Here is a 20,416-nt window from a genome sequence, read left to right as displayed (position 1 = left end):
TTAATTCAAGATCTAGACAAGAAAGAGGAACTCAAGACATACTAGAGAGTTGACCAAAGTGGACGACAGAATCAGTAACTTGGAAGAAAAACTTTAAAATGTGAAAGAAAAATTCAGCAAGGAAATTGAAAATCTGAAAAAGAACCAATGGTAATTCTGGAAAAGTAGAACAATTTCAGGGATGGAGGACAAGGTCAGGACAATAATACATACAAACATATAAAGAAACAAAATGAATGAACATGATTAAAAATTTCAAGAAACCATGCCTAAGAATCCATAATATAGAAAAATGAGCTGAGAAAAGCCAAAGACCTCAGGCAATCTATTCACTGAAACTACATCTGAGAATTTCCCAAATGTAGATAAAGATAAAGACATCCAAACACAAGAAATACTTAGAATCTCAAATACACAAGATGAGAGAACTTCTCCATGAAGTTCTCCACACCACAGTCAAAATGTCAAAAATATAAAGCAGAGCTCGTGAGATGGCTCAGTGGGTAAAGGTGCTTGCCACCAAGCCTGACAATCCAGTTTGATCCTGTGTATCCACATGGTAGAAGGAGAGAACTGACTCCCACAGGTTGTTCTCCAATCTCCACACCCATGCCATGACATGTACATGCACCCACACACATATACATGCATTCACACAATAAAATATAGAAATGTAATAAAAAAATTACAAAGAAAAGTAAGAATTACAAAAGCTATAAGGGGAGGCTAGTGAGATTGCAGCAGGTAAAGGCCAGTGAGTGCAGGCCTGACAACTGAAATTCAATCCCTGGATCCCAAAGTAGAAAGAAAGAACCACTCCCAGAATTTGTCCTCTGACCTCCACACATACACCATTGCACATATGCTTGCTCTCACATGAAAGATAAAAAATGTTGTGAGGGGGGAAAAACAACTCTCAGAGGCAGAAATAATCAGAATAGCATCAGATCTACTGGCAGCAACCCTAAAAGTCAAGAAAACAAGGAATGATATACTTCAAGCCCTGAAAGTAAAAATGTCAACCATTGATAGTTATATCTAACAACACAAGCTTTTGAAATTGATGAAGAAACACCAATATTTCAAGACAAGCACAAGTTAAAGTAATTTGGGACAATTAAGCCAGGCTTGAATTCTTTTTTTATTTTTTGGTCTTTTTTGTAGCCCCAGCTGGCCTGGAACTCACAGAGATCCACCTGCCTGCCTCCTATGTGCTGGGATTAAAGGTGTGCGCCACCACACCCAGCTGAGAAAATTCTTAAGGGACTACCATACAGAGAGGAAGAAGAAAATTGTACCCACAAGAACACAGGAAAGACTATATTTCATGAAAGCAACTGAGCAGAGGAAAACAGAAGGAATTAATCAGGTTCAAAAACAGCAAACCGGCAAACATTCAATACAACCAGGAGAACAATTTTAAAAAAAGATCAGTAGGGCTAGGCATGGGGGTATACTCCAATCCCAGTACTTGGGAGGCAGTCAGAATACCTCTGTAAGATAGGGGCCAGCCTAGTCTACATAGTGAATTCTAGATCAGTTAGGGCTACAGGAAGACCCTGTCTCAAACCAAACCAAACCAAACCAAACCAAACCAAACCAAACCAAACCCAACCAACCAACCAACAAAAAAACAGGGGAAAAGATCATCCAACCAATGAGAATAACACCTAACAAAATCGCTGGTACTGGCAAAACCTTCTCAATAATAGCCCTGAATGCAACCAACCTTAATTTACCATTTAAAGATAAAGACTAAGGAATGTCGTTAGATAATGAGGTTCAGCTATCTGTTGTCTCCAAGAAACTCATGAACCATAGAGGGCATCCAAATCTGAGACACAGCCAAAGGCCAGAAACTGACCTACCAAACAACAGGAAGCCACAAACCAGCTGATGTAGCAATTCTTACAACTGGTAACACAGAGTTCAACTAAACCTTGCTAGAAAAGATAAAGAGGGCTACTTACTACACATTAATAAGAACAATTCATCAGCAGGGCATATACTGTAAATATTTATGTACCTAAACTTGGGGCCCCAAGTTTAACAAAACAAGCATTAGACGGCACAAAAGTCACATTAAGTTGTGACACAGTAATAGTGCAAAACTGCAGTATCCCACTCTCACACATAGATAGGTCTTGGAAATCAAAAATCAGCAAAAAAACTTCATATCTAAATTATAAAACAGATCAAATCGATTTAACAGGTTATCTACAGAACTTTATACTCAACAGGGAATACACATTTTTCTCAGCAGCACATGGAATTGTCTCTAAAACTGATCAATTATAGAGCAGAGAACAAACCTTAATAAACACAAAGAACCTAAAATAATCACTTGCATCTAATCAGATCACAGTGAAGGCAACTAAAAGTCAACATCAAGACTAACCTCAGAAAATACACAAAATAGTCCCTGGCTTTAGGAAGATCAGCTCTTCCTCACCTAGCAGTAATCAGCTGCCAAAATTTCTTCAGCTAAGTTTGGGGTCTGCTGTGTTTCCCCAGTTCTATGCTGGGTTTTTGTCTGCTTGTCTGCATAGATCTTGTGAATGCTGACACCAGTGCTATAGGTTCATATGAGCAGGGTCCCAGGAGCTTGTAGGACTCTATTTCTATACGGTCATTCACTTCCTCCCTGCCTCTTACAATCTTTCCGCCCCATTTTCTGCAATGGTACCTGAACCCTGGGTGGGTGAAGTTTAATTTAGGAGTCATGTCCAAGGACCAGAATTCTGCAGACTCTTAATTGCTAAGCTTTGGCCATTTGTGACCTTTTGTGTTCCTGGTCCTCTGCTGCATGAGGGAGCTTCATTAATGACAAGTGAGATATTCATTAGTGTCCTCTTTACCCTTTGTTCTATGTTCTATGAGCCTTAGGTGTAGAGGTTACATTGTAGATGCGCAACTTAGGCTTGGGCAATTCACAGACAATGTCTGTGTGTGACCAGTTGTGGTACTCTGCAATAGTCTCCATCTGGTGCAAAAGAAGTTTCTTTGATGAGTGGTGACTGGAATATTTGTCTGTAACTGTAAGGATACATATTTTGCACATAGTAAGAAATTACATAAGTCTAGGGATGTGACAGTCTTAGGGCTTTTGGCTAAAGATCTAGGACCTTTCCAGTCATGTGTATTTGGCTATGTTTACAGCACCACACATGAGTTTCCTCCCACTGAGTGGGCTTTTAGTCCAGTTAGGTAGCTGTTGATTGCCCCAAGATAAAAGTGCCACTACTGTACCAATGTAGAAGACGTAACAATTTAAATAGACCTATAAAAAAAACGATGAGATTGAAGCAGTAAGTAAAAGTCTACCTATAACACTGCAGCACTTTAATCCCAGCACTCAAGAGGCAGAGGCAGGGGACTCTCTGTGAGATGAAGGCCAGCCTGGTCTATACAGCTGAGTTCTAAGACAGCAGGAGATAAAGAGAGGCCCTGTCTTTAAAATGTCTATCCACAAATAGAAGTCAAGGACTAGATAGATTCACTACTGAATTCTATCAAACTTTTTGGAGGATCTAATTATAATACTTTTCCAACTGTTCCGCAAAACAGAAGGGAAAGAACACTACCAAGCTCATTCTATAAAGAAATATGCTGCTATCAAAAACCAGACAAAGATACAACTAAAAGAAGAAAACTATAGACCAATCCTCTTGATGAACACAGATACAAAAATTCTCAACAAAATACTTGCAAACCAAATTTAAGGAAACATTAAGAAGATAATACATCATAATCAAGTGGGTATCATCCCAGGAATATAAGGTCAATTCAACATTCACAAATCAACAACTGTTATATCGTATATTAATAGTCTTCAAGACAGAAAAAAATACATGATCATCTCAATAGAAAAGTTATTTGGCAAAGTTAAGTACATCTTAATGATTAAAAAGTCCTTCAGCAATTAGGAACAGACAAAGCATACCTCAGCATAATAAAGGCTATATCAGATAAAAGTCTATAGCCAATATTATGCTAAATGGGGAAAACTGAGAATATTTTCTCTAAAATCTGGAATGAAACATGGGTGTCAACTCTCACCACTTTTTATTAAATATAGTGCTTGAAGTCTTACTTGAAGCAGTGAGACCAGAAAAAGTTAAAAATTATACAAATTTAAAAGGAAGAAGATAATCCATGTCTCCTGGCAGATAACGTGATTCTGTATTTAAAAGACCCCAAAGGCTCCACTTTAGGTCTGGTAAAGTTATAGGATACAAAAATCAACATACAAAAGTTGTAGAATACAAAACCAACATACAAAACCTAGTACTTTATATATCAATAACAAACTTACTGAGAAATAAGGAAAATATACTAGTCATAATAGCTTTTGAAAAATCTAGAAATGACCTAACCAGGGAGGTAAAAGATCTCTACAAGGAAAACTTTAAGAAATTGAAGAAGACGGTAGATGAGAAAAGGTACTTCCATGATCCTGGACTAGCAAAATTTAACACTGTGAAAAAGGCTACACTACCAAAAGTAATCTACACATTCATTGCAATTCTCATCAGAATTCCAATAACATTATTCATAGAACTGGAAAAAAAATCTTAAAATTCATGAGAAATACAAAATACAAAAGGTAGCCAAAGCAATCTTAAGGAAAAGAACATAGCTAGACATATCTCATTACCTGATCTCAAGCTACACTACAAAGCCACAGTGACAAATAGAGCATGGAACCAGCACAAAAACAGGCCAACAGATAGAATGGAACACAGTACAGAATCTGGACATAAAAGCACACAGCTATGAACATCTAATTGTTGACAAAGGTGTCAAAAACATGCACTAGAAAACACAGTCTATTCAATAAATAGTGCTGGCAAAACTGGATATCCAGCTGCAGAAAACTGAAATTAGACCTGTATCTCTTACCATTCACGAAAATCAGTTTAAAATAGATCAAAGACCTCAATGCTCTGGGGTGCAGTGACACACACTTTTGATCCCAGCAACTGGAAGGCAGAGGCAGGCTGATTTCTTTGAGTCTGAGGAAGCCTAGTCTATACAACAGCAAGTTCCATAGTGAGACCATCTCAAAAAACAAAAATAAAAAACAAGAAATGTTGAATCTGTCAGAGAAAACACTTTAAGATACAGGTACAGGTATAAACTTTCTAAATAGAATGACAGTAGCACAGCAAACAGTCAAGAACTGGCAAATGAAAGGCTTATATGAAATTAAAAACCAGCGAAAATAAAGAAAGAAAGAAAGAAAGAAAGAAAGAAAGAAAGAAAGAAAGAAAGAAAGAAAGAAAGAAAGAAAGACCCCTCTACAGAGCAAAAGACACTATCAGTGGACTGTGGAGATGGCTCAGTGGGTCATATGCTCTCTGTGTAAGCATGAAGACATGAGTTCCAATACCTAGCATCAATATAAGAAAGCCAAGTTATGATGGCACAAACCTGTAACTCCAGCACTGGGGGTTTGAAACAGTCAGATCCTGGGAGCTTGCTGGGCAGCCAGTCTAGATGGCAATACAAGTTCCTCAAAAAATAAGGTGGAGAAGAGACTGAGGAAGTCATCCTGACATCAGCCTCTGTCAACTTGCCAGCATGGGTGAGCAGACCTGCATACATATTTTAATTCTACAGAATTTCTTGAACAGAAATTTTTATTTAAAAGTACTTAAAGCTCTTTCAGGTCATGGTTCCAAGATGATCAAAAAAAAAGAAGAAATAACGGTTGTGCCAAGAAGGGCTGTGGCCACATGCAGTAGATTCACTGCACTAACTGAACCCACTGTGTGCCCAAGGATAAGGCCATTGGGGGGAGCATTTTCAAGGGAGGGGGAGATAGAATGATATGAAGGACATAAAGGAGGAAAGAGGAATAATGGAAAAGACTTAAATGAGGTGTGGGCGGAAGGGCAGGTTGAAGGGCAGGTTGAAGAGGGAGTAGGAGGAAGGATAACTAATACCAAAGATCTTTTGAAAAAGTCATATGGAATCTTACTACTTAAAATATATCATACACAAACCTAAAAATAGTTTAAATGAAGTTATCCTATAACCCTGTAATGGGGGCGGGGTCTGGTGGGGAGGGGAATACCCTATAAGCTATCACAGACTAGCAAATTAAAAACCCAGTGCCAGGAAAGGATTACCTCTTCTGGAGTTGTTGGCCAGCAGGGGCCCGTAATACATACCCTCCCTAAACATTACTGGCTATTGCTACTGCTCTTGGTAATTCTTTTGAACTTGATGGGAAGATCCTATTGATGAAGACACTACATATTTGAGTCATAGAACGTGGAGAAATCAAGCTGGTTCTGACTTCCACTGGCCTAGCAAGATATGCCCACTGGCCCAATACAGGAAGGAATGTTATGAAAGTAACCAAACATTTTCTGATTGGATTTAAAGCCCACTCCATTATCAGAGGCAAGAAAACTTGTGACTAGATAGGTCATATATCCTAGGGGAGTTACCTACTACAACTATTCTGTGAAATGACTCCTAGTGACTTATCTTCATACCCATAGATCAGTGCATCTCTCAATCCTCATCAGAAGCATTTTGCAGTAGATGGTGATTAACAGAGACCCAAAAGTGGTCAATATGCAGAGAATAAAAGACTGCAGAGTACTTGGCCCTAAATGGTATATCTCTATCATATCCCTTCCCCCAAGGCTCAGGGACTGTTGCAAAAGAGGGACAGAAACAGAGGCAGTGGGCAACTATAAGGTAAACAGTGTTTTCCAGATACAATGGGGCAGGGGCATATATGAACTTCTCACAGTGATTGTGACAGTATACAAAAGGCTTTTGCAAGCTCAAGTCAGACAAAAATCCCAGCATGGAATGCCCAAGTGGGCCCGAAGTCGAAGGCCTAGCGAGGAGCTACTGGCAACTGAGAGCTGCTAGGAGAGGGAGAGTCAGTTTTCTTTAAAGGTGTGATCCCTAGTAAGTCGACCTCACTGCCAGGGATGGACCCACAAAAAAAGAGTATTTGGGCAACACAAATTGGACTTGATAAGCTTGGGGGAAAAAAAAAAAAAAAAAAAAAAAAAGGACATGAAGTTGGGGGGGGGATCTGTGAAGAAATGGAGGAGGTGTGAATACCTCCTCCATTGTTGTATGAAATTCTCAAAAGAGTAAAAATATTATTTAAAGAAGTTTGTTATTTGAACACAGTATAGGCTGCTGCAGTCAGGGACATTTCTAAAGCAAGTGTCTTTGGGCTTGAGTGCTTCCCAAACTGTGTGAAGCTGCATTACTGCGTGATGGTCAGAATTGATCTTGTGAAGCCCAGAAGGTCTGAACAAACCCCCAATCTCCCATGATTTAGACCTACTGGTGCTGCCCCAACACAGCCCATATAAAAAGCTGGCTTTATAAGAACAAAAGAAAAATCATCTTCTGGGAAAAATAATATAAAATAGAAATTATATGTTAAATAGAATCAAAAAATTAAAAAAAAAACTTAAAACTGGCACAGTACTAGGCAGTTTATATAGAAATTTCAGGTACACTAAATAATACACAGAGTCAAGTAATAAGCTAATATATGATTTCTGAAACTTAATTTTTTAAAGTTATATTTATATATTTATTTGGGGTGGAGGGGTGCCTGGAAGTCAGAGGACACCTGTGGGAGTTGGTTCTCTCCTTCCACCATGTGGGACCTGGGGATTGAACTGAGGTCATCAGGCTTGTGGGGCAACAACGCCTACCTGCTGAGCCATCTCACTGGTCCTGAATTATAAACTCTTTAGAAGATTATGATTAGGAAGATATTAAAAGTTTATAAAAGACGACATGTTGAAGAAAGTGGGGGCCTTAATATACTTATATTACTTAGAGTTTAAAAAAGAGTACATTATATAAGTGAGTTATTTATATGAGAAACCGAAAAATGTTTTATCAATGTGATATAATCAACTTTGTTGAATCCTAACTTCTGCATTTATTAGTCTGGCATCTGAGTGTCCACAGGCAAAGAAAGGTGAGGCATGGCGTTTAGGAACTGCCTACTTCTGTTCAAAAGGAGTCCTTCAGAATTTCAGAGCACTCGATGATTATTGTGACTCTTTTCTTCCCTTTCTTTCACCCTGTTCTTGCTGTGTCCAAAACTTTTAGAACAGACACACCAGTTTAAATTCATTTGTGTGATTTAATTTTGTTGTGGGGAATCTTATTTTAGTTAATCTTATGAGGCTATTTCCGTATTCTAGTTCCACTGTCTTGAAGGGAGTTTATTCAATCTGGGATCAATCTCTCTTCCACATTCCATTGAGCAATTTCCTACATCTTGTTAAGTTTCAAAGAGCAGTGTTGTGAAAAAAACAAAACACTCCTTTCACTAGACCATTCACCGTGGAGCAGAACTCATCCATGAACTAATTCAGATTTTGTATCTGGAGAATAGAAAATATTTTGCAAAAAATTTACTTAAAATAGAATAGCTTAATGGAATTTTATGCTGCAGAATAAGAAAATATAAGATTACTGAAATTTCTCTTAATATAGAATGGCAAGAATGTATATTCTGAGTCTCTGATACTTGAAGGACTATTTCATTGACTTGCACTGAAATCTGAAGAATCAAACAGGATTTCCTCTCAATGATATAAGGTGATGCAAATACATAATTTGGAGGCATGCATCATCAAGAAGCATGAATGATACCTTCTATGTCTTTTAGTTGATACCACAGTACCTATGAGAATCAAATTACAAGAAGGAAAGGGGATCTAAGAGCACCATCTTTTACTGTTCCACCAGGTCTCCACAGCAGATAGTGATTACAAGACACTCTAAGTATCTGGTAACTTGCCAGGCTAAAGTTAATTTCAAGTGCATGGCTTGCTATTTTATAGAATACAGCACTACACTACCCCATATATGCTTCTTATCTCCAGTTTAACTTATATACTAGAGAAACTGTTCAGATAGACTTGTGAAGCATCTGTGATACATAACTCCTTTTACCATAAATAACAAATTTAAGAATGAAAGTATCTTTTCTAAATGAATAAATCTAAGTTGGTGTGATTATTGTTAAAATTTGTTTCCAGTTTGCATGATAATTTATTACTCTACCAAAATACTGGCGCAAACTATACACCTATGCTTCTAGAAATTTAACAACACTAACCCCAATTACAGTCATATAGCTATAAGGAATGTCATTCCAATGTATCAGTCTAGCTCCTATTTTGGACTATAAATCACATTAGTAGTAATAATGAATTCAGATGGCTGGCAAGTATCCCATGGCCTTAGTACTATTACTCATCTAGGACTAAACTTTATACATGATGTCATTAATGTCTTATTATGCGTCCATTTTAGAAGCTCAGATGACAGGCAATCTTCAAAGGGTTCTGAAAAGCTCTACTGAAGATTCAAACTTTGATTTTATCATATTTAGCAAAAAACTGACATGCTCAGCTGATTACTCAATATGCAAAATACATTTTAAAAGATTTAACGTATCATTTATGTGAATGCTTGAAGTTTTTTTAAAAAATATTTTATTTATTCATTTATTTTTATGTGTATGTATGTATTGTCTGAAAATAGGTAAGTGCACCCCTGTCGTGCAATGCCCTCTGAGGACAGAAGAGGCTGTTGGATCCCCTCGAACTGGTGTTATGGACAGTTGTTAGCTGCCATGTGGGTGCTGGGATTCGAACCCAGGTCTTCTGCAAAAATAGACAGTGTTCTTAACCACTGAGCCATCTCTCCAGCCCTGCTTAAAGTTTTTTAAACTAAAAAAGACAAGGATTTTAGCCAGGTGTGGTGGTGCATGCCTGTAATCCCAGCACTTGGGAGGCAGAGGCAGGTGGATCTCCGTGAGTTCGAGGCCACCCTGGTCTACAAAGTGAGTTCCAGGCCAGCTGGGGCCCTGTCTCAAAAAGACCAAAAAACAAAACAAAAAAAAGACAAGGATTCTGAAATAACTGATGACACATTCACTTAATCTGATTATAATTCCTACATGATGGACAATATTAAATCTATCAGAATTTTTTAATTAAACTTTTAAAATTTATTTTTATGTGTTATAAGTGTTTTGCCTGCATTTATGAAAGTGCACCATGTGTGTGCAATGCCCGTGGAGGCCAGAAGAGGGCATCATATCCCCAAAACTGGAGTTGGGGATAGTTGTTAGCCACCATATGGGTGCTAGGAACCAGGTCCTCTGTAAGAGCTGAGCCATCTGTCCAGTCCCAATTTGTTTTTGTTTTGTTTTGTTGCTTTGAAATAGGGTCTTCCTGTAGCCCTAGCTGGCCTGGAACTCACTATGTAGGCCACAGTGAGATGGAGCTGGCCTCATCTCAGAGAGATCTGCCTGCCTCTACCTCCTGAGCACTGGTAGTGTGTGCTACCTATTAGAATTTTTAAAGAAAAAAAACACACTATGTTCACTGAATCCTCCTTTCCAAATACTGTATTTCCCTTCCCAGTCTCACCCAGGTAGACAGTCCTAAAAAGAGAACTTTCTCCTCTGTCAGAGATGTTGTGTACTCTCATGCAATAAGATGGCTGAAGCATGCAAGACTTCAATGTGAAATACAAATTTCTGCTTCATCTCCCTTAATTTTCAGCCTGTAGTCAACCACCAGGGGCCACTTTGCCCAGATATATGCTGTCATCTGAAACGAACCTGTTTTAAGCCCTGGTACCAGTATCACTGTCCATCATAGCCATCACACTTCACATACCTACCAAGCTCAGTTCATCCTTTGTAATGTCTTTTTCCCATCCATCTTTTTAGCTGCCACTGCTCTGGCACCATGCAATCCCTCACTTTCACTTTTGCTCAACACTTAACAATTCTAAGAATCTCTTGAGCTTTTCTAATTCCAGTCCATATATTTTTCTCTTTCTCAACATATTCTTAAAAAGCAAAGTTAGGAGATGGGGAGCTGGCTCAATCAGTAAAGTGCCTATAGTACAGGTATGTGGACCTGAATCTGACCCCCAGAACCCACATAAAAAAATCTAAGCATAGTTACACACATCTGTAATTCTAGCATGGGAGAAGGGAAAAAAGTGAACAACACAGGCAAACTTCCAGAGCTCATTAGCCCATCAAGCCATCAGTAAGCACCGGCTTCAGTGAGACTATGCCTTTAAAAAAACAAAAACAAAAACAAGGCTGGGAGTGATAGAGGAAGACACTTGTGTACAAAACATCACAAATACATATCACCCCCACCTATCTACCTCCACAATTTTTTTTAAAGTGAAGGTGCTGGACATCAATTTTTTTCATGCTTGATATTTAAAACATAGACCCAAAACTAAAACAAGTCTCCTAAAATATCTGAGGTACAGTATAAGTTTAGTAACACATTTTAAAAATGTGTTACTAAACATATATATATAGTAAATCATAATCAAATAAGCTCTCACCATGAAAGAGCTATATAATTTATAGCATGCACAACTGCCAGTTTAAATTCGCACAAATAGCGACAGGTAGAAAACAAACAAAAAATCAAATTGCAGGTGGAAAAAAAAACAGAAAATGAATTTAATACAATAAAATTTTATGACTTTAGGGATACTATATCACTACAGCACCATAAAAGTTCAAAAAGTAGAGAAAGAAGGGAAAACACATTTCTACCATCTTACCCACCATTATCAGTCTGGGATTTCCCTCTGCCTTTTATTTTCCATGTGTGTATTTTCTGCATAGCTTAAAATCACAACTAAAAAATAACCTACTTGAAATTATCCAATTTTCACATTGCTGTATATACTGATTTCATCCTGTTGTGGCAACAGAATTGGAATGGAGCTTTATACATTCTACTTTACTTCTTTAGAAGACACTCTCAGAAACTGGAGTAGAGGCCTAAACACGTTTATGACCACTGAAATCTTTCCAAACTTCTCCAAAATGTAATTTCCAAGGCCACTAAAGCACATGTCAGGACCATTCGCCATGCTTTCTGAATCACACAGTAAAAAGGAGTACTAGTCAGGAATTAGTAACTTAATGTCATGTCTTTTTAGCATTTTTATTTGAATTTCAGAATTACTACAGCTTGCCAGTCACCCAGGTTGGCCTAGAACTCAGGACCCCCCATGCCATGGCCTTAGGAGTGCTGTAATAACAGGCATGCCCCACCATTCAAATCAAGAAAAAGAGAGTTAACAGAATCCTAGAGTCTCTGTGACTGGGCTCTTTACTAACTGTCCCACCCCAAATTCACAACCACAACTTTAATATAGATTTGTTTCTTGTTTTCTTCTTTACAATTTTACCATCTTTCTACAGGTAAACACTAATACTAGTTTTATTTGCCTGCTGAATCAATTTAGTGTTTACATGTATCTTCTTTTATTCATATTTGTTTAATGAAATTCATTCATACTGTTTAGAAATGCTGTGGTATCTTCATTCCAGTTTAGTATTCCTTCTTATTATTATACTATCATTAATCCATTTTGACAGAAATTTGCCATTTTTCTAGACATTCGCTTTAACAAAGAATGCTACTGTCTGCACATGTTTTTGTGCAGTTGGTGTTGGTGATCAAATTCATACATGGTAAGCAAACACAACCACTGAGTTATACTCCTAATCTGCTATACAACAGGCCCCTGACAATAGATTACCACAATCTAATTTTTTTTAAAAAATGGGATAATTCAAATAATGTAGTAGAGCTGAGGGACTGTTTGTGTCTGGTTCACTTTACTTAGGGTCTAGCCTCTTGGAGTCTCAGCCCAATGTGACAGGAGTATACTAGGCTCTCAATTTTGGATATCTGTACAAGATCAAGACAGTCAACATTTCAGCACAGGTAGGGGAGGGACCCATGAGGTCACACCCTTAGCTAAGAAGCTATTGGCAGTTAATGACTGCTGGGAGAGGGGAAGAATCATTTTACTTCAGGGGTGTGGTTGCTGGCAGGTGACCTATGCTCTCATGGATAGTCCCACATCCACAGGCACACAGGTAGCACTAATTAGACTAAGTAGATCATTTTAAGAAGAAAAGAACATTAAGGTGGGAGGGGATGTGCAGAGTGTGTGGGGAGGGTCTGAAGGGAGCAGGAAGGGGAATATGGTGGATAATGTGATCAAGATACACTCAATACATGCATGAAACTGACAATGTATAAATAAAATACTCCTTAAAAAAAAGAAATTGTCAGGGGCTGGAGAGATGGCTCAGCAGTTAAGAACATTTGCAGAAGATCTGGGTTCAAATCCCAACACCCACATGGCAACTAACAACTGTATAACTCCAATTCCAGAGGATCCGACAGCCTCTTCTGTCCTCTGCGGGCGTTGAACAACACAGGTGCACTTACGTACATGCAGGCAATACATATATACACATAAAAGTAATAAATAATATAAAAAAAGAAATTATCTTGATGCAAATATTGCATTAAGGCAACTAAGTCTTTAGAAAAGAATGATGCCTGGTATAGAAAAAATACTCAATACATACTAAATGAAAAAGCACCTGAACCTAAGGTCAAAGAGTGAGGGATAAAGCTGGAGTATCACAGAACACTGTTAAGTTTTAGTTTAAGTATCCCTCAGAAGGTAGAAGGCCTTGTTTCAAGAAGCAATACTTATAGCTCAGATTGGGTTGATGCCTACAAAGTTAAACAAGAGATTCACCTACCCACTGGACTACTTCCAGCTCCATTTGGCACTGTGAGGTCTGTAGTGCTCAGCATTCCACCTGACAATGATATGGAGAAAAAGAGAGAGGACAGAGAATGAATATGAATTGGCTTTATTTACTTCACTAACAGCATGGTGATTTTACTGTAACCCCCATTCTATTCCTAAAAATCAAAACAACTGACCCAGTATCAAGTTGCCATTAACATATAATCTGATATAATTAGGCACACATACACATCCCATATGTATAAAATGTATAACTATACTTGTAACATGTGTAACTACACAAGTGTTGTGGGGGTGTATGTGTGGTATACATGCTTACACATGAAGCTCTGGATATATCTGTCATCCTGTGCATTCTTACCAGTCTTACCAAACACTGGTAAGAATGGAAACAGTACATACAAAGTACCATTAAATTTAAGATTTATGGGAAAGGTGATACTACATTACGCAGACTAATACAGCAAACACACTGCAAATTTCTGCCAAATTATTTAAGTAATTCAGTCAGGAAGAGAGTCACAATACACTCTTACTTCAATTACGTAAGATATTCTTATATTTCTAACATGATTCATGCTCAACTTTTAAATCTTTGCTATGGCACTCAAGTTAAATTTTTCTGCCTGTCAGAGTATGGCTTTCCCATGAGAAGGAAAATTATAGACAATAGGTTCTCTATACTATTCTACTTTGCCATACATACTTGCATTGCCAGCACTTGGTGGCCTCTGAGGAGCTCCAGGGGATACATTTCTATGTAACGCAGCCGGAGGTGGAGACAGCATGCTTGAATCTGCTAATGTTGAACTGGCAGCCAAAGATGGTGACACCAGTGAACTCCCTGGGTTAGTGTATGACAAAGCATTAGGGCTGGTCACAGGGACTGTGACAGACATTGAGAAGTTCTGAGGTGGCAAACCAGGCTGTAAATAATAAAACAAGGAAGAGAAAACTGTTGGTTTCACGTTTGTCTACATTGAGTAAATTTCGCTTGACAAGGTAACTCATTAAAAGTAGAGGATGGAAATAGTTTCTTAATTTTCAGACTTAAGCTGTTTTCTTTAGAATTGTACTTGAACATGAATATAATTGATAAGAACTTTTCATTTTCAATTTTTATACTGACACATATATATTAATGCAATATAGTATGTTTCAAATATTCAAAGAGATGAAAATTAAAGGTTAAAAACTGGTATTAAAGTAGTACTGTTGAGTTGAAACATTACAAAATACATCATGTTACCAAGTAAGCATTAATGAGAACTCCGGTATAAACCAACTTAACACTAAATTTCTACTGGGAGAACCCAAATATAACAGAAGGGGAAAGTGTGTACATGCATTATTTACTTAATACATCAATTCGAGGACATTATTGATATAATATCTGGTTTGAATGACCAACATTTTTCAAACTAGAAAAGGCAAGTAATTATACACATAATAAAATGTAATCTGATGTAATCAAATATACAAATAACAATTTAGACAATATAATTAACTACTTCCAAGTTAGGATTCAGACTGTTGGTATCTTTAATACTATATGAAGATTAAATTATATTCTAATATTATGAAAGCCATTTTTTCTTGTTCTCAAAATGTTCCATGCTTCCTCTGAAAGAACATTTCCTATTTCCTCCACAGACAAATTTCAATACATTTGTTTGAAGAGGAGGGGGAAAGCAAACAACCTGATTTCTGATCTTGCTTTACAAAGTAAGGCAAACACTGTTAATTTTCAGAAGAATATAAGTAGCTTATGCATTCTATCAATAGTTGATTTCAGGTAGAACTCTAGTTATTTATCAACAAATACAGAAAGTAATATAAAATATAAGTAGCTTATGCATTCTATCAATAGTTGATTTCAGGTAGAACTCTAGTTATTTATCAACAAATACAGAAAGTTTTTTTTTTTTCAAACAAGGCAATTTTTGTGTGCCACATTTTGACAGCTGAAAGCTGAACTGTAAGAACATCATCCCTGTGAGGTCAGAGGAATTTTATTTTATTTGCTACTATTTTGATTTTAAGAATAATGGTATTATTAAAAATAACCCTTTAAAGCTATTTTTCATGTACTTCTTCCTGCAGCACTACTTTGAAGAAATGACATATGATGCATACCAATCCTGAGACCATGGTTTCAAGAGCATTAACCCCAACAATGAAAAAAACATCAGCACTGGAGCCAACTGGTTCCATTATGGCTGGACTTACATATACTGAATTAGAAGATCAGATCTGGAATAATAGTCTTAAGGAGCTCCTGCCAATGGCGTTTCCAATGAGAAGAGCTCCTATAAAACTATTAACTCCAGGATCATGAGCTTGAAAAGTACTGTTTCACTATGTTTAGAAAAATTCTACTGTGACTGTTTTACAAATAGTTTAAGGACACTATTTCCTTAAATTAAAATGAATCCCAGGCCACTTCCTCAGTATTGACAGTGTAAGAAAAGAGCAGCCATTTGGCGTTCTCAAGTGCTTTGGCACACTGAAGAAAGAGCTCAACAGCAAACTCAGCTCTACTAATATTAAAGAAGTTATATAAAATATGCAAAAATGACTTAGAGGCATGACATCTTGCAACAAACTCAATTTACACTTGGCATTCCTAAGAGCTATTTTATATATATGTATGTGCATACATATACACATTAAATTATGGAGAGACAGGAATGTCTTATATATATTTTATATTAAAATCATGAAATTTTAGAAATAGAAGCAACCTTTAAAATTATGTGAACCAACTCATTCACTTCATAGATAAATTGTAATTTGGGATATTTGGATGCCCTATGTAAAGAAATCAACATTATTTAGCAGCAGAACCTGAATTAGAATGTTTTTTCTTCAATCTACATTAAGACAATGAACACTTATTATAAGAGATGTTGGCAATCTTAAAGTTCCGCAAATCCAAACAACATTAATGAATGTCTTTTTCCCCTCTTCTACTTATCGTCACCAACCCTCTGAACAAACGAGGTAAGATGTGTGGTCAATGTCTTCATGCACAAGATAAAAGCACAAACCATACTTTAGTACTCACTGCGATCTTATGATTCCGCATCATATTATCAAATTCCTCATTAATTTTTTTATATTTTTCTTCTGTATGTGGAGTTAGCACATATGAAGTATCAGGGTCTGGGCTGTCGCACCCTCTGTGTTCCTTCTTGTTCAGAGCCTAAATATGAAGTTAATAAAAAGGATCAACAAATAAAAAGTAGAGGTAAAGTGAAAGTACTTACAGGGCCTCGTTTGAAAATAAAATCACTATCTTCATTTAGTTTGCTGAATCTGTCCTCCGAGAGTGGACTGTGCTCAAAGTAATCGTCAGCATCAGGGCTCTCACAACCATTAAGGCCTTTCTTTCTTAAAGTCTGAAATACAATTGGAAAATTCACACACAAATAATACTAACTTTCCATGAGCTTTTTGTAAAATGTATTAAGAGAGAGCACAGGTTCTACAGGTAAATTAAGGCCAAGCTGTGTAAGAGCCACTGAATAATTTTTACATGACTACAAATGTACATAATTATCCAAGTAACAAAAGCCTAAGATATGAGCAAAATGAGCTCTCCCACTGTGTATTATTAAGAGAATTATTATTAACTTGTTTAGATTCTCCTTTTTAAGCTTCTTAGGAAATACTAAAATTGGTGTTACAGTAAAATACTAAAATACTGTAGCTAGAACCTGGTTACAGACTTGAACTTACATGGAATGTATCAAAATGATGTGTTGAGAATTATAGTACCTTTATGCATTAGTCATTTCAGCCATTTCATCTACTGACATTCCTTTCTATGAGAATGTATCCTATTCATCAGAAATTAGCCCAGATCCCAATTTCAGTATATTCTGAAAATATAAAAGTTCAAATCTAATACCTGTTTGTTAACGACTCTTTCCTATGTATGATGAATGTATATACTCTTAGTGACTTTACATATTTTAAAAATCTGTAGTAAAGTTACTCAGAGCACATCTCTCTCCCTTCTGCTAGCTGGTTCTTCTACAGGGACCTCAGAGTTGGCTTAATTCAGATTTGACTCTCTAGATAACTTTCTTGATTATTTCTGAAGTATTCCCTGGACCACAATAATGACTCTCCGACTCCCACCCCACCACTTACTTTGGAGTAAAAATACAGTGGATGGTTGTTGTTATTCTGGTTTCTCTTTAAGAGAAAAAAAAATCCTCATGAAATAACATCTAACTTTTAGTAGAATAACAAACAAGGCCTTAATTTACCTGTAGAATGCTTCATTTTATTTTTAAAATCCTGGTGTGTCTGAATTTAAGGTGCAGTTATTAACAACTTAACCAATTTTGAACCTTGTTGAATTTCTAGTATACCCAGAAGCATTAGACAGTTCAAATTCTCCATATCTACTGAACTATCACTATCAGAGCTTAATTAAGAAATAAGGAATGATGAAAAAATAACTAGACAAATTCATCAACAAATCACCATTTAAGTTTGATCTAAGATATATTTAAAGGTATACTAATAGATCTTAGTATCCCTTAAAATTTGATTTGCAGTAATTATGGATGTTTATTTTGTTCTTTTCAAATGATAATGTACCTAAAGTACATTAAGATTTTGGAATTTTTTTCATAAATTTCTTCAAAGCCAAATGATTTAAAATTTTCACCTTTCCCAGTATGACTTATTTTATATGCTTAAAATTATAAGTAATCATTAATATTGACATGTTAGCTTCTCCAAATGTGTTAGAAATCCCATACACAATACCTGAAACTCCCATTACAACACCGTCATTAAACATGAACTTCCTATCACAAATACTACATCTATTTCCCCAGCATCAGTCAGGTGGCCCTAAGCTCTATGTGTACTTCACCATAAAAGGTCTTGTTGTTTAGAACACTAATAGATGGAGACAATTATCTTCCTGTCCATGGTAGCAAGTTCTACTTGCCAAGTCTCTGCAGTTGCTATCAGTAGTGAAAATGTTAACACTCAGAGTGGAACACACTGAACCCTTACAATCTACACAGCTCTGGAAAAAGAACAAATACTGTAGGTGCCTATATGCAAATCTTATCATGAAACTGATGATTTATTATAGTCTTAAATGTATGGATAGTTTTCCCTAATTTTCATGCAGTTTAAGAGTATTTAATTCAGGGCTGAAGAGATGGTTCAGTTGGTAAAGTGCTTGTAGCACAAACTTAGAACTTAAGTTTCATCCCCACCACCCTACATGTAAAAAAGGAGGTGCAGTGGTGTGTGCCTATAATCCTAGCACAGAGGAGGCAGAGACAGGGACTTGCTGGCAAGTCTAGCAAATTGGTGAGCTCCAGGCTCAGTGAGAGACCTTGTCACAAAAAAATAAAGTGAAGAAAAAATTGAGGAAGACACAATTGTTGACCCCTGGTCTCCACAGGTACTGGCACACGCACTCACACAAGACAGTTAATTAAGGGGCTGAAGAGATGGCTCAGTGGTTAAGAGCACTGGCTGCTCTTGCAGAAGGCCCAGGTTCGGATCCCAGCAACCATATGGCAGCTAATAACTGCCCATAACTTCAGTTCCAGGAGATCCTATGCCTTCTTCTGACCTCTGCAGGCCCTGCACAACACAGGTGCACTTACATGAATGCAGGCAATATGCTCACACACATAAATAATACAAAAGAAGAGCAAGACTGAATTAACTATTTTTTAAGATTTTATTATTTTTATTTTGTATGTATGAGTGCATTGCCTGCATGCGTGTAAGTGCACCTGTGTCATGCAATTCCAGAAGAGGTAAGAAAAGGCTATTAGATTCCCTGGAACTGGAGTTATGTACAGTAGTTAGCTGCCATGTGGGTGCTAGGAACTGAACCCAGGTTCTCTGCAAGAGCAGTCAGTACTCAACCACTACACCATCTCTCCAACCTCAGTCTTGCTCTTCTTTGTGTACTGAAATGGCTATCACTGAATTTCCTATAAACAGTAATCACCAAGTATGTCTCTCTTGTGATTTAATCGCCAGAGGAAAATAGAGCATAATTTTACTTAAAAATTACACATCGATTTTATTTTACAAAAGAAGGGTTAAGCCTACTGGTACTCAAGAAGGAAAGTGCTTTAGTTTCCCCAGCTCTGTAAGTCTTCACTTCAGATGGGTTCCTGGCACCAGGAGGGAATTTAAGAGGCAGTATCAACTCTGTAGATAATGAGCTAATATACCTCTGCTTGACAGCCAACTTGTCTCTCCTTATCACCAAACATGAAGAGCTGTTTTGAAGACCAACTACCATAAAAAGACTTTTTCTGTCTTCTTTATCATTTCCAAATAGGATACTAGTCAAAGTTTCTCCTGTGTCACTGGCACTAACAAGTGGAATGCTGCAATCAATTAAGAAGGCCAGGCAATACACAAAGAGATACGCCAGCCTCAGCTTTCTCACAAATTTCAGTAACAACACGTGTTCAATAAAGAGAAAAGTCGACATTCACCCTTCCATCCCCCTCCCCTCGCCGTTCTATACTCCTAGTTTGAGCCCTGCGCCACTCCTAGTCTTGGGGCCCCAGACACCTGGGGAACCAATACTGCTTCCTGACCCTTCTCACCCAGAGCAACCCAGTCCCTTTCTTGGGCTCCAGGAGCACCACTTCTGGTCCCGGCCCCGCCCTCACCTCGCTCTGCTTCCCTGGGCCTGCACCACCGGCTAACTCTCCTAGCCTGCACTACTATCCTCAGGCCTCTTGGGGTAAGTCTATAGCGCAGC

General features: G+C 37.4%; 1 protein-coding gene across 8 annotated transcripts in view; it reads right to left on the bottom strand.

Moving 5' to 3' along the window:
• Mef2a (myocyte enhancer factor 2A) overlaps positions 1–20,416 on the bottom strand; it is a 152,391-nt gene that overhangs the window by 20,113 nt on the left and 111,862 nt on the right. For 6 of the 8 annotated variants that reach the window (XM_008849518.3, XM_029554313.1, XM_008849517.3 and 3 more), the window contains 3 exons: positions 16,712–16,849; positions 14,351–14,570; positions 13,634–13,693 (listed from right to left, as the gene is read on the bottom strand). In XM_008849518.3, coding sequence (XP_008847740.1) covers positions 13,634–13,693; positions 14,351–14,570; positions 16,712–16,849 — 418 coding nt within the window. Of the gene's footprint in view, positions 1–13,633; positions 13,694–14,350; positions 14,571–16,711; positions 16,850–16,913; positions 17,046–20,416 lie in introns of all 8 variants that reach the window. The other 2 variants (XM_008849520.3, XM_008849522.3) reach the window with 1 other exon arrangement.

Source organism: Nannospalax galili, unplaced genomic scaffold (genome assembly GCF_000622305.1).
Source record: "Nannospalax galili isolate Female #2095 unplaced genomic scaffold, S.galili_v1.0 scaffold124, whole genome shotgun sequence".
NCBI classification, from domain to species: domain Eukaryota; kingdom Metazoa; phylum Chordata; class Mammalia; order Rodentia; family Spalacidae; genus Nannospalax; species Nannospalax galili.
Note: the sequence above shows the minus strand (reverse complement) of the source record. Positions and strands in the feature narration are given on the sequence as shown.